The sequence below is a fragment of the Parasteatoda tepidariorum genome, chromosome 4 (genome assembly GCF_982258835.1).
Source record: "Parasteatoda tepidariorum strain Cologne lab strain chromosome 4, Ptep-v5.0, whole genome shotgun sequence".
NCBI classification, from domain to species: Eukaryota; Metazoa; Arthropoda; class Arachnida; order Araneae; family Theridiidae; genus Parasteatoda; species Parasteatoda tepidariorum.
This window is the reverse complement of record NC_141758.1, coordinates 13,648,330-13,663,700: the sequence shown is the minus strand read 5'-3', so window position 1 is coordinate 13,663,700 and position 15,371 is coordinate 13,648,330. Positions and strand designations below refer to the sequence as shown.

Genomic DNA, 15,371 nt, shown 5'->3' with positions numbered 1-15,371 from the left:
CTTGTTATGTATCATTTTATATCTTCTCTTAATCTGAAACTCAGTGACAAGATTTTTTTCCTTTTAAATTTAATTGTGTGATAATTTTTTTTGACTTATTATTTAGATTACTTTCGACTTAGAAATTATAGCAACAACAACAACAACAAAAATCCTCGAATATCTGAAATTATTATTTTTTCTTTTCCTCTCATGCGACATTCAATTCAAGGAATTTAAATAAAACATGATATTCATTCCCTCTTTTATGCTGTCTAAAATTTGCTAAAGTAAATAATTGCGTCTAAAATGAGTGGTTCCAAAAAGTTAAATGGGTGAATTTCTTCTAGAAAATTTCTGATACGCACATGCTAAATTGTATTCAAGAAATACAAAAAAAAAAAGGAAAAAGAAGAAGGAAAAAAAAGGGAAAATAAGTGAAATAAAAAAGAGCAATATACTCGATTATTTTTGTATTTGAATAAATATTTTCTTGAATGCAAAACCTGAGGAATAAATTTTTTTTTGTACCGTTGGTATGTTAAATTTCACAGAAACGAAAAAATCAGTTTTTTTTTTTTTACGAAAGAAAAGTATTTTTTACCCATATAGATTTTTTAACGAAAATAGTCCGCAAAAAAAAACGACAACTAATATATTTTAGCTCGCGGGACACAAAAAAAAGTCTTCGCGGGCTGCTGGATGCGGCCCACGGCCTTCAGTTGGTAACCACTGATATAGACAATCTACGAATTTCACTTTCCTCGTTCATCCACAAAGCTCTTCAGTTATATTATGATAATTTTTTTCTTTTTCACTTTTCGAATTAAAAAAAAATGGAGAATCGAATTACAAAAAATGTCCGGTCAACAAGGCGTTAATAGACTTAATAGTGTTCCTGTAATGATTTTACAAATATTATCTATGCCTGTATATAAGATTCCGCACTATTTGCCTAACTTTCAAGAATAATTACATTAAACTGAATATTTATATTCAACGTAAATGCTATCGTGAATGGTTCTAATTATTTGCATCGTTAACATGCCTGTCTAACTGTTTCTTTTTTTTTTTTAAATATTTCCCGGTGGTAACGAAATTTAAATTATTTTTAGTTTATTATTTTTCATTTTAATTAAATTTTCCATTCTACTACTTATAAAAAAATTGAAGAATCATATGAAAAGTAAATTTAGTGCATTTATCTCGTGCTTTCTCCATTAAGAGCAGGCGTAATTATCATTATTCTACAAGTTTACTATTTAATTCGTTTGCCAATTTATTAAAATTTTTTAATTAACCGCAACAATTGGCTCCCCTAGTTTAAAATGCATGATTGTTTAATACTTAGAAACAAAACAAATTTATTTTTATAAAAGAATTAACCCTCTGCACTCTAATGTCGCGTCTCAAGAGACATCAACAATCCCCACAGTATGTTGTATTTTTTTATGAATCAGTACTTTCATTAGTTCAAACAGTATCATTTTAAAGTACTCAAAGTGCAAAGTGTTAAGAATATTATTGTATTTTTATCATGATGTAAGGCAGGTTATGAATATAGTTGCTAATTTGTACAGCCGCTGAGATATAAATTTCTTAGTGGACATTAGCGTTTTGGTCTTGAAGCTTTAATTTCCAAAGAAAATTCTTCAAACTACCACGACGAATCAGCAATTTAAAAAAAAATGTGTTGATAAGATCTATTATTCGGTTAATTATGCATGCAGATTTCTTAATAGTTTTGTTTTTAAAAAATTTTTCAAATTTGATAGTTTTCTTCCTCTTGGTAAAAACTTAACTTCTACTGTACAAGATGACAGATATGAAGGATACATATTATTGTTACACTTTACCTTCAGATTGAGAAGGGCGGAGTAACCGTCAATGCCAATCTTCATCTATCGAAAGGTACATCGTGACTTAAAGAAGTTAGCATGTATTATATACCATTGAATTGATGTTTAATTTCCGTAGTGGTAGTTACGCCACAAGATTATTTTCTAACGCAGTTAGCACCTGTAGATTGTTTACGTAAAGCGAAATTTCGAGGCATTTCAGAATAAAAATTTGGTAGCATATAGTTGCAATTGTAAAATAAATTGTTCTATCACTAACATTACAATAAATCTTAACTGGGAAATATAAAAAACAACAGATACGCTATATATGAAAAATATAATGTTTGATGGAATATATAATTTTTAACTCACATAGCACTTATAATATTTCTATTAGACTCCTTGACATTTACATGAGGAAGTACATAAAAAAAGTAAACAAATACGTGACAAATGATATCTTATCAGTGTCAGACGATGCAATAGTAATATCAGATACGTAAATAGGTATCAATAAAAATATGATAATATGCATAAATATGCTTTTATTTATTAAAGTTTATTTTGGAGTAACAATAAATAATTTATATTCAGTGTATCGTAATGTAACGTAAATGTTTCCATGGGAAATGATGTTAATGCAAAGGGACTGACAATATGTTCTAAAAGAATCTCGGCGAAAGTATAAAACTCTACCCTAGGCCCGCCAACTCAAAGAGCATACACTGTAAAAAATAACCATAAATTCTGCAGAGGAAAAACTAACAATCTTTTTTTTTTCGCAGAGAAATTATTTTTAAAAATAAATACAGAGTTTTTTTTCTGTTTTTAACAATTACTCACAATTTGCTAAAAATTCCCGTTTTTACATAAACTTTTTCTGTATATTTGACGGTTTTTCACCCTAATCATCATAAACAGATTTAAACTGTAAATTCGAATCAGTTAGTTTTTCTTCTGCAATTCGACGTCATCGGCGAATTGATCTTCTACCAAATTATATTATAACTTTCGGTATAATTTTATGGAAAGTCAAATTGCCTCAGATAGTTTAAAACGTTTTTACATTTAAATATGATTTTAATGTGTTAGACTTTAAAAAAAGAGATAGTTTAAAATTTTTCTTCATAACTAAGCGACCAGTGGTTCAGGAGACAGAGCACTCGGCATGGGTTCGAAACCCGACTGCTTACGCGCATTCTGCTCTCGGCTCGCACTAATCACAATGCTGAGATAGTTATGTTATTTTATATAGATTTTTTTTGTTGTTAAAATCACAGAATTTTGTGTTAAAATAACAGTATTTATCTCATAAAAAGAGCTCGTTTTTTTAAATAAAATTAGGTTTTTGTGAAATTGTTGTTGGTTTGTGTCGCACATGTGCTGCACAACGGGCAATTGGCGACACTCTAGAAAACATCCCTGAAGATGACATGATATCATAATTTTGATCTCGTTAATTTGGCATTCCCTATATAGTACCAATATTCAAACATCTAGCATCCTAATATTGGTCTCTCGGTGGATGCTCATGGTGGATGTAAAATTGTTGCTAGGGATGCTCTGTAAGTTTTCTATTGCAACTAAAAGCTATATTTTACCTTGAACTTAAACGTTATATTTCACAACAGTGATTCCTGCACGGTTTGTGCTCACACTCTTGGGCTTCTTCGGTTACATCAATCTCTATGCCATGAAAGTAAACCTCAGCGTGGCAATGGTAGCCATGGTAGGCAAGGCTCACCCGAACAATGGATCCAATGAAACAGTTATAACATGTCCTGAGTTGATAATACCAAAAGATTTAACCAATGAAAATGATATCGAGGTAAGTTTATTAAAAATATTTTATAATATCTGTACTAATATAAAATCTACGCTATTATATGTTATAAAGGGTATCAAAACCTGAATATTAAAACAAGCAACTAATATTATTTTTAATAAATTGGAAATGTATAGACATAGATCTTTTTTTAAAATTATCTTTTGATTATTTCCTACATTGCTTTCTCAAACTGTTTTATGCGTTGTTTATCATACATTTCCCCCCTCCATATTGTTATGCTCATGTTTTTACATTGTTGAGAGAAGTTTAAAGAAATATTAATTACATATTTCAAGCACTAAATAAGCTATTAAATATCATAGTATTTATAATAATAGATATAATAATTATAATTCAAGTAATAAATATATGTAAAATTAAATATTTTTAAATAAATATTTCAGGTTTTTTTTTAATTTTGTTTAATAAATAACTAGCTGACTGAATATTTAAAAGTGTATATTCAAAATTTAGTTTGAGTTTGTATTAATCTTTTATATTTTTATACAAACTTTCCAATCTGTACTACACAACGAAAAATTGTGCTATTCCTATAAGTTATTTTTCATCAATTTTATGTATTTAAATATATTTTGTTTCATAACTGGCGTTGAACAGCCGACACAATTCTGATTTTACGACTACCAATGTTGGGTTCAAAATTACAATTATGAACCCAACCAAGAGTACGAGAGAATTTCTAGATCAAGGAAAACTAGCCTTCGTGTATTACTTTTTGATGGAACTAGCTTGCATTTGCATTACATGGCGAGGAACAATAATAAAATTCACACGCAACGTGTGTGATATTGGTGTCGCATGTTTCCTCATTTCATAATTCTTCTTACTTTTGTCAGCCTCGCTAAATTTTATTCTTAAAAGCCCTGGCAAGGTCAATTTTTAGTTTTCAGATCGGATTACATGTGAGAAATCGCTTGGAATTTCGTTACAGGACGTAATGGTATTTCTCTAATTTTTCGAACACCCTGTTTGTATGAAGCCTATACAATTATTTTTTTTATTCTTAGACAATTGGAGAATTTAACTGGGATTCAAGTATTCAAGGACAAGTAATTGGATCTTATTTCTATGGATACATTCTGACGCAGCTTCCGGGTGGCATATTGGCTGAAATGTACGGTGCCAAATGGATCTATGGCATCGGGATTTTGATGACATCTCTTTTGACATTTTTAACACCCTTAGCTGCAAGATGGAACGTATGGGCGTTGGTGGCACTCAGGGCCGCAATAGGACTATCTGGGGTAAAAGACAATAAATATTCTTTATATATATATATATATATATATATATATATATATATATATATATATATATATATATATATATATATATATATATATATATATATATGGGTCATTCTCACAAAAAACAGTCATTTTCATGTCCCCAGTATATTTTATGTTTGTTTTACAGCTTACGAAGAAAAAAAATTCAGGGAAAGTGTCCTTCAGAATGCAAGCTAGCAAAAGAATAAAAATAAATTATCATTTTTTATTTTTTATTTATTTTAGGTAATTAAAATATACCAATATATCATTCCCTCACTTGTCCCCACTGCTGATTTAAAAAAAGAAAAAAATTGTTTCTGAAATAAAATTTTTTTTTTTACAAATTCGTGTTTTTTGTTTCAGAATACTGAAATATAGAATTCAGAAAATCAATTTTAAATTTAATTTCTGATAAAAATATTAACACAGCACTATTTTAAACTTTGCCCCCAGTGTTTCGCGTCATTCCCTCACAACAATGTTCTTATCACCTGCAATCATCTTAGAATAAAAATATTTTAATATAAACTTCAGAAGTTAACAACTGGCATCATAGAACAAAATTGCAGTATGTTTCCATCTTCAACTTAAAGAAGCTTTGCTGTGGAATAAATTTGAATGAATCAAACCAGGTAAAATTTTTTACATTTGTCATTCCCTCATGTCGTTTTTTAGAGTAAAATAAAATACAACTTCATCGAGAAAGTGGATAATTATATGTTGCTTTCTTGTATGAATATAATTGTATGTGATTGACTTCAGAAATTAATAAAGCCTAACTGTTATTTTTAAATTTTATTGAATTCGTCATTCCCTCACTAGTGTGTAAAGTGAGGGAATGACGCTGAAGTGAGGGAATGATTCAAGATGAGTATATTATTAAATTTTTTTTGTTCAATCGTGCCAGCCAATTTTATTTCCCAAACCTGTGAAAACTATTAAATGTATAAGACTAAATTATAATAAATATTAGATATACTTAGTATGTTATCATTTTCAAACTTTAGGTAGATGTAACTTAGATAAAAACATGTATTAAAATTAAATATCATTCCCTCACTATTAGTGTCAGTCCCTCACTTTTCAAATAGTGAAAATAATTAATTTACTTATTAATTAATTTGAAAAATAAATTAATAAATTGATTTATTAAACTAATTAATTAATTAATTAAATTAATTAATTAATTATTAATTATTATAAATTAATAATTATAAATTAATTATTTAAAAAATTAATTAATTTAAATATTAAGTATAATTTATAGGATATATACTTTTTTTATAATGCCATTACATATTTCTATTAATATAGAAAGTTTCAGAGCTTTTTATTCACTTTACTTTTTTGGGATTTTATGAACTGAAAAATGACAGTTTTCGTGAGAATGACTCATATATTTATTTATTTATTTTATTTTATTTTGCTGATAACAACCAAGGAAATCTAGATTTTTCCTTGTTAAGTAAGGAACCATATCATCTGTTTTTAGCATGAAAAAAGCATCGATAACAATGAAAAATGATCTTAGATCTTTTTCTCTGTATGATATAAAAAGTTAAAAAAAAAATTTAAGAACTCCATTAGACCGAACATTTTTATTTTTCAGAGAAGAAAAACTAAATAATTCAAAATTTTAAAATCACGACCTCATTTTTTTTATTCATAAGCCAGCAATATCTATTTTCTTAAAATTATGCAATGCTTTCATGTCTTATTCATATGCAATAAGTAAATCTAGAATGGCACGGTTATTTGATGCAATGTGTATATTTAATTTAATAAAATTATGCAATGAGTATATCTTGTACAACACGATTATTTAATGCAATGTGTATATTTTACTTAATATAATTTTGCAATGAGTATATCTAGTATATAACATGATTATTTAATGCAAGTTGTATAGTTTATTTCACACAATTAAGCAATAAGTATATCTGAAATATAACACGATTATTTAATGCAATGTGCATGTTTTATTTAATACAATTATGCAAAGAGTATACCTTGTTAAACACGATTATTTAATGCAATATGTTTTTTAAAAAAATTTTCTGGACTACTACAATATTTTTTTTAAAAACTTTTAAAGGGGGTTGCCTTTCCAGCAATGAATGTGTTGATTAGCAGATGGGTGCCGAAAATGGAAAGAAGTAGAATATCCACAGCTATGAATTTGGGAACAATGCTGGGCACTCTCGCAACGAATGTGGTCACTGGAATTTTGAGTGAAAGTTCATTCTTGGGTGGATGGCCATCTGTATTTTATATTTGTGGTAAGAAGAACGGCAATAATTAAAGTTTGAAAATACCGAATGGTGGTTAAGTTCATTAAAGTTAATCGAAAAATAACTTGAAATTTCGAAGAAATATAAAAAGTTTAAATTTCTGGTAAACTTCAAGTATCCCTCCTCATAGTAAGTGGTTAAACGTTGCTTCTACCAACACCTCCCATTACTGAAAGCCTCCACACGGTTTCTCATAGGCAGTCCGATCCAAGCACTATGAAGGTAAATCAGTTTACAAAAGAGCCATTTAATACAAAATCTAGTAAATTTTAGGAAGTGGTAGCAAATATATCTTTAAAAATTGGTTTAATTTATGAATATAATTTGTTTGTATTATTTACTTGTCAACCACCACAATCTCAATTCTCAAATATACAGGGTTATTCATAATTCCCTCTGTTTGCTACAACCTTATATTTACTACAACTGGCTTCAGTGATGCATGTTACTGCCATCTACCAGCGCAATTGCTTAGATTAAAACTTGAATACTTTCGGAATAATTTCGTATGTTCTTTTTTGCTATATTCGTCGTCGTTGTCTTACTATAACGCTTCGAAACCCCGGAGGGAATTATGAATAACCCTGTATATGATAAATTTCTCCCAATTACTTTGAAAGAGAATTTGGGTTCATGTAGACTATTTAAAAGAAAAACGTATAGAAACTTTTTGATGTAGGAGGTAATGCTTGTACTCGCGTTTTGGGTTTGGCAGAAGGAGTGAAAGGCAACAAAACAGATGAGAAACATATATACTTCTATTTATTGCAATGCGATTTTTGTATGCTAAATGGAATGATGCTTACCTTGCAGCGATCGGGTTTATAGTTTAAAAGATATAAAGGTTTTTTGTACAAAGTAAAAAGTACAAAAGGACCTATTTTCTCATCTGACATAGCTGCTTAGACAAGTAGGGTATTGTTTCCTAAGCGTTTTTTTTTCAGGGTAAAATCAAATATAAGTCCCTTGAAATAATTTAGAAGTTGTTTGGAATAAATCAGAAGTTTCAAAGGAATTTTCTTTTGTAAAAAAAGTACAATTTTATTCATCTAATTAATTTGCTCATTTGACATTGCTAATTAGTTACTATCTCGACAAGTATGGTACTTTTCCTACGTCATTTTAGCTAAACAAAAGTAGACTAAACATGATAAGATCGCTCTTGTTGCTTAGAAATTATAAGGGTGTTGTATACACAAGTAGAATTTAAAACATGTACTTTTTTAAGCATCTTACATTGCAGTATGATGCACAGTAAAGCAATGTTTTTTTTCTCCTTATATATTCTTTTTCTCCGTTAATTGAAAAATAGGACAAATATTTCAAAAGTTGCAACGCTTTTTCATAAAAAAAATACTGTTTTTTCATTATATTTTGCATGAATTAACTTATTATGAATTCCTAAGAATTGATCCTTCCGACGAGATGTTATCTCATTCTATAAAACACTCTTCTTCTTACTAGGAGTCAACTCTACTCTACTGACATTTGACGAAATATTCTACTAGTTTAGATAGAAACTATATAGAGATGTCAGATGCATCAAAAAGAGTACATTTATGTAGAAAAATGCAACTTTTAAACTAATTTTACTTGGGTTTGATTTCCTTTGGTTCAATGAGAAAAAACACACAAGAAACAATGCCTCACTTTTTATAATTAACAGCTTGTAGTAAGTGCAATGTTATAAATAAAATAAAAGCATTTTAACAATGGCTTTGTTTATGTTATTACATAGTTTTTCGCTTTTAGGCTTGATGGGAAGTGTATGGTTTATTTTATGGGCTCTATTAATACACGAAACTCCAGATGATCACCCTCGTATATCGAAAGAAGAACTAATATACATTCATGAAGGTCTTGACCAAGCAAAAAGCAAGGTGGGTGATCTATTTATATATATATTTTTTTAACAAAGATAACAAAATAATTTTTTCTGTGACTGGGCTGATATAAATCTTTTGGCTGTTTATTATTATTATTATTATTTATATTATTATTCTTTTTATTATTATTGTTTATATTATTATTATCTTCTTTGTATAACACACGATATTCGAGAAGTGGAGGCTAAAGTGTGTTATTACTAATAACTGTTTAAAATTTCGATTCTAATTGTTTGTATCTCCTAAATAGTTTTTTTTTTTGGCCAAAACAAAAAAGTAAATGAACAAAATAATATTTATCAAACCTCTTATAATTAACGATTTTTAAATTGCATTTACAAAAGAAAATATAATTTACTAAACATAAATCTTAAAGTTGAAGAATATTCCAAACTACGTTTTGAATCACATTTGGAACTAAAATGTTTTTTTTAATGTATTTAAACCTTATATAATTTCTTCATTTAAAGCATTTAATAAATATTTATAATTCCCAATAAAAGATTTGTTGCTTGAAGTTTACACACATTAAAACTCTTCAATAGTATAATAATAGTTTTTTTTTTAAACTTCTTAACAAATTTGCTGACCGGCAACTTTTCTGAAAATTACCCCCATGTGCCCGGATATTGTTTTAAAAGCGAATGTGGAAGTAAAACAATGTAAATAAACTTTAAAAACTTTTAATTTTTAATGCCGTATGATAAAAAGTATAAGAATCTCCTATGAGTAATGGTACACCATAGGTTTTGCAAATACATCGGGGTTCGTAAAGTTATAATAAATTGGTAGAGCATTAAATAGTAAAACTTGAAAAGTAAGGAAAATTTCGCCCACTTTTTAAAATAGTCAACACGAGATCACTGCTAACGAAAACACGAGTTAACTCGTGACCGGTCACCAACGCTTGGCCACGAAAACACGAGTTAACTCGTGACCGGTCAGCAATGTGTTAACTTGCGCATTAGTAAGTGCTGATGTAACCTGCTTAACATTTCACTCGTAGTAACTCGTTTCGATTTATGTGAAAATTTCCATTTGAATATTTCGAGTAGTAGTTCATCTTATGATTTAACTATAATGGTTTAATTTATAATTTAATCAAAATTCTGTTCCGTACTACATTCCAACAATTTAACCATACATATAAAACCATACAGTTTTTCAGGGCTGCCAACTTTCAACGCTTTTTGGAAATTTTAGAGGCAATTTCTACTAGTGGTCGAAGTTCATGTTCAGAGTATTATTTTTTAATTTTTTTAAATTTTTTTTAAAGTTAAACAACTCGCCACTATATGTAAATAAAAGCTTATACGAAACGCCTGTGCTCGATTTTCCCTGTGTTGACACTTTTAAAATGTCAACAAATAACCAAAATTCTGAAAGTTTAGCTTTTAAACGTTTACCACTCTATAAAATATTTTGCAAAAAGAGTAGTATCTGGCTGTCCCGAGATTCGATTGCTCCTCATCATCGATTTATTACTACAGATGAATCGGTTAATGCCGATCGCGGCAGCGCACCGAGATTTATGTGATTTCTACCATTATATCTATATAGATTCGATTGCAAAAAGTAAGGAAACATACCAATTTGTCCTGAATTGTGGCGTTACTATGGAAAAGCACAGAGGACTCGAAAAATATATCAAAGAATAAAATTGGCTAGCACAAGAAAATATAGTTTGCAAAAATCGTAAAAGTTATTTTGTTTGCCTGAAGAACGAACAGAAAAATAAACATTTAAATAAAATAATAATTACTATTATTAGTTGACAGAGATAATGTATTTTTTTACTGCTTTAACTTTTTAATCAAAAGTATCTCATTTGTTTTGTTAGGATATGAAAATTCCGTGGAAATCAATCTGGACATCACTGCCCATGTGGGCAGTCATTGTAGCACATTTTGGAAATAATTGGGCATTTTATACTTTGCTGACAATGATGCCAACATACTTGAGTAACGTTCTGCACTTTGATTTAAAAGATGTAAGTTTGTAGGGTAGTATCTATTAAATTCCATAATATACTTCATATCACCAACTCTGAACCGTGGTTGCTCCAGGGATAGAGCGTTCTTCTTCCAATGAGGTGAACCGGGTCGAATCGCAGCGATTGCTGGTCGTTACAAATCCGCATCCCGCTTGCACCGACCACAGTGCTGACATGAAATATCCTCAATGGCAGATGGATCATGCGTTAGAATCTCCTTGCCATCAGGCTAATTGTAGAAGGTTTTGGTGGCTTCCCTCCCCATGTAACGTAAATGCGGGTTAGTTCCATCAGAAAGTCCTCTACGAAGGCAAAATTTTCCCAATACTTGATCCAGGAGTTCCCTTGTCTTCCGGAATGGGTTAAAAATTACATGGCTACGGAGTTGAACATTAGTATTCGCAAATCCTAAAATTGGGTTGGCTGTTTAACAACGGTTATAAGATAAAAATAAAATCACAAACTCTGAGCCGTGGTAGCTCAGGGGATAGAGCACTCGCCTCTCAATAAGGTATTTCATGTTCGGATCCAAAATCGATTGCTGGTCGATTCGTGTTCCGCACCTTGCTCACCACGACCAAAGTACTTCCGTAAAAATATCATCAGTGGTAGTGGGTCAAGGATCTGAGCCCTACAGCAGTCAGGCAAATCGTGGGAGGTTTTAGTGGTTTTCATCTCCTTTATGCGCAAATACGGGTTAGTTCTATCAAAAAATCCTCAACTGAGGCAAATTTCTCTTCGTGGTTGATCCATTAACGTTAAAAATCCTTAGCGAATTTTCTGTATGTGACATTACGTTAGCACAATTTTCGCTGAAATTTTTTTTATCGCCGAAACAAATAGAGAATAATAATTATAAAACTAGTTCACCTTAAAAAAATTATCTTTAAATAATATTAAACGCTACTTATTTAATTGTTTTATTTTATTCTACTAATGAATGTTTTTTTTTAAATTTTTTTAGATGCGATTATATTAACATTACAAAAAAAATATGGGATTTCATATTTTTATGAAAAATTCGGGATACTTTTTTATTTAAGTTGTAATTTTAAAACGTAATTAAATTTTCGATAATACGAAATAAAAAAAAAGTAATGATAAAAAACTACTATAAACAACATTAATCAAGTGTAAAATATGCTTCATTTTCACTGATTTGTTTTACACTTATTTTATATCCTTAATAATGAATATCTTGTTTAAAAAAAAACAATAATTAAACTTGATAGAAATATATAATTTAACGGGCATGCTTTCTTTAGAATGGATTGGTATCGGGTATTCCTTTTTTGATGATGGCTCTTTTTGCATTCCCTGCAAGTATAGTAGCCGACTATTTAAGAGCTGGTGACTATCTACGTGTCACCACAATCAGAAAAATAATGAATAGCATTGGTAAGTACTTGCATTTTAATTATTTTTAACTCAAAATAAGGTAATGATTCCCACAGTACTTAGAAAAATCTAAAATAGTGAATGAAAGATATGGAAATCACAACGAAATCATGCATTTTTTATCACAGCACAATATGTTATTTAATAAAGTAAACTGTTCACTATGAGAACACAATACTACCCAGACCTGCCTTCTTTTCTGAGGATGTATTAAAAGGGCAGTTTTCTGTAATAATAACTTGACTTGATAGGAGTGTTACTGAAGTACCTACTGCACCAGACTTCTTCATCTGAATTGTGCTTATTGACAACTGAGACTTTTGGCATAGAAGTGAAAAACAAGGAAAGTTGGTGACTGGGTAGTATTCGGCATAGCAGCTTATATCTGAATATGTCTGTAATAACGTCTTAGACTTAGACTGATGTTGCATTCGGAGTCCCTGTCCGCGAAGCGGACACTCCCCTCCTTCATCGTGATGTAGAGCCCGTAGGCGCCTGTAGTACTGTTGTTATGCAAGAAATACTAGAGAAGTAGTATTTCTTGCATAACGACAGTACTTTCTTGCATTGGGCGACGCAGGTTTATACTCTGTGTCTGGTTTATTAAATGTGAGATTGTAGATCAAAAATATATTGAAAACTGTATAAGTGGGACATGTTAGGTAAAATACTAGCGGTGGATACCCCCGAGTCGGCGATCACATGAAGATCCTTTCACCTCTCTGGGAGTATCCATGGTAATAAAAATGGGGGGGGGGGGTTATTTATTTATAATGCTTTGAGAGAATGCAATCTGATAATAAGAACGAGGTATTTGGATTGTGCTGCATCATAGTAGTTCCTTATTTAAGAGTTCATTAAAGCCAACTGGATCTGGGTCTTTGGCATTAGTAAAGAATGAGATTTTTAGTTTGCTAATATATTCGTTGATGGTATTTATATTTAGATCATATCTGATAGCATTATTTGGTAGAGAGATTGAACACCTGTGATACGTCTTAGTAACTTGTTTTGGGTTGTTTCAAGCTCTTTTAATTGAGTTTGGTTTATACATCCCCAGGCAGGGCATGCATAAGTTAATATAGGCCTTATACACATTGTGTAAAGGTTTTTTTTTTTGAGATTTAGGGGTAGTGGAGAACTGGAGTTAATGATTGGTCTCAGGCAACAATATGCAGCATGAGCCTTATTGATAACTTTCTCTACTTGCAGGTTCCAAGTTAGTTTGTTGTTGATAGTGAAGCCTAGGTAGTCTGCCTGGCTAACTATAGGGATGATTTTATCAAAGAGAATAACATTATTACTGATGTTTCTCTTATTCTTTTTCTTTTTCCTGCTGATCAGCATTAGTTTGGATTTCTCTGCATTAATCAGGATTTTATTGTCTGCACACCATGTCTCTATGGCTGGCGTAAGATTGTACATATTTAGTACAGCTTGGTTGGCATTTAAAGATCTAATGGCTATGGCAGTGTCATTGGCGTAGTATGCTATCATTTGGTTAATTTAACTATTGCAAGAGGGAAAATCATTTGTATAGATTAAATATAGGATCGGACCTAAAATGCCTCGCTGCGGTACACCCGCATGAATATTCTTTTAAATAGAAAGTTGATTGTCCAGTCTTATTTGAAAAGTCCTATTGCTGAGGTAGGAGTCAATAATTTTATTGATATTGTAGGGTAGATTTTGGTTGATAAGTTTGGTTATTCGAGCTTTATGCCAGACGCTGTCAAAAGTTTTTGCCATGTCTAGCATAAGCAGGGCTGCGGATTCTTTCTTGGAGATGCCGTCGCTTATAAAATCAATTAAGCGGATCAGCTGCTTTGTGGTGGATAGTCTCCTCCTGAATCCATATTGTTCTTTCGGTTGAAAGGTTATTAATGGTTCAAGTCTGGTAAGGATAATTCTCTCTAGAATTTTTCCCAGAGTGGGAAGCAGGCTGATAGGACGAAAATTTTCCGGGTGTCTTGAATCTTTGCTTGGTTTCGGAAACAAAATGATGATAGCATTTTTCCAATTTGTGGGGAAATAATTCAGATTGCTTTACTTATTATTTATTAACAAAAACTGGGCACCTGGGCCTCGCAGCGACCCCTATCCAATTCATCATGAAAATATTTACAGACAGTGAATAAAACATTTTGTATTAAGCATCATTATGGTAGCTTAGTCAATAAAATCAAGCAATTTGCTTGATGAATAAAACATTTTGCATTACAATAGATTTCGATATGAGAATTTATATACAGGCATGATTTGAAAATATACGTTGATACTATTTACAGACATAGATACAGTAATCACAACTTGCAAAGAGAGACAATGTATTCAGACACAATTGATGAAATTCAGATTGAGGCAAGCGTTGAAGATGTTGATAATATCATTGAGCTTATTAAGTGGTAGTTGTTTAATCATTCGGTTATTAATATTATCTTCACCTGGAGATTTTCTGTTATTTAGTATTTTAATAATATTGTTTAGTTCATCTTGATTCACATTATCAACAGGATTGTGGCAGTTGTTGCTAATAAAATAATTATCATATATTAAGTTGATCTTCTCATCAGCTTTGTTATTACTGGGGAACGTATTTAATGAGAATTGTTTCTCTATGGTATCAGCAAATATTTTAATTTTATCATCGTCGCTATAAATATTTCTGTTGTTGAAAATTATAGGGTAATAACGTCTTCTTCTTTTTTTTTTACATTACTAAAATAAGATCTTTTTATAACAGAAAGTGGTATGGTATTTACCTTTTAAATCAATGATAATGTTATGTTTTAATCCCTTAATACACGAGTTTTTTTCCCTGAAAACAGGTAAAAAATGATCGAGGGTTTATTTTTTTTTACAG

The 15,371-nt window shown here is 30.4% G+C and overlaps 1 protein-coding gene across 1 annotated transcript in view; it reads left to right on the top strand.

The window, feature by feature from the left end:
- Window positions 1-15,371, top strand: part of LOC107437659 (putative inorganic phosphate cotransporter) — a 32,684-nt gene that overhangs the window by 10,234 nt on the left and 7,079 nt on the right. Inside the window, exons 2-7 of the mRNA XM_087160699.1 lie at window positions 3,452-3,648; window positions 4,677-4,913; window positions 7,036-7,219; window positions 8,984-9,111; window positions 10,958-11,107; window positions 12,376-12,508. Of these exons, the coding sequence (XP_087016825.1) occupies window positions 3,452-3,648; window positions 4,677-4,913; window positions 7,036-7,219; window positions 8,984-9,111; window positions 10,958-11,107; window positions 12,376-12,508 (1,029 nt within the window). The remainder of the gene's footprint in view (window positions 1-3,451; window positions 3,649-4,676; window positions 4,914-7,035; window positions 7,220-8,983; window positions 9,112-10,957; window positions 11,108-12,375; window positions 12,509-15,371) is intronic.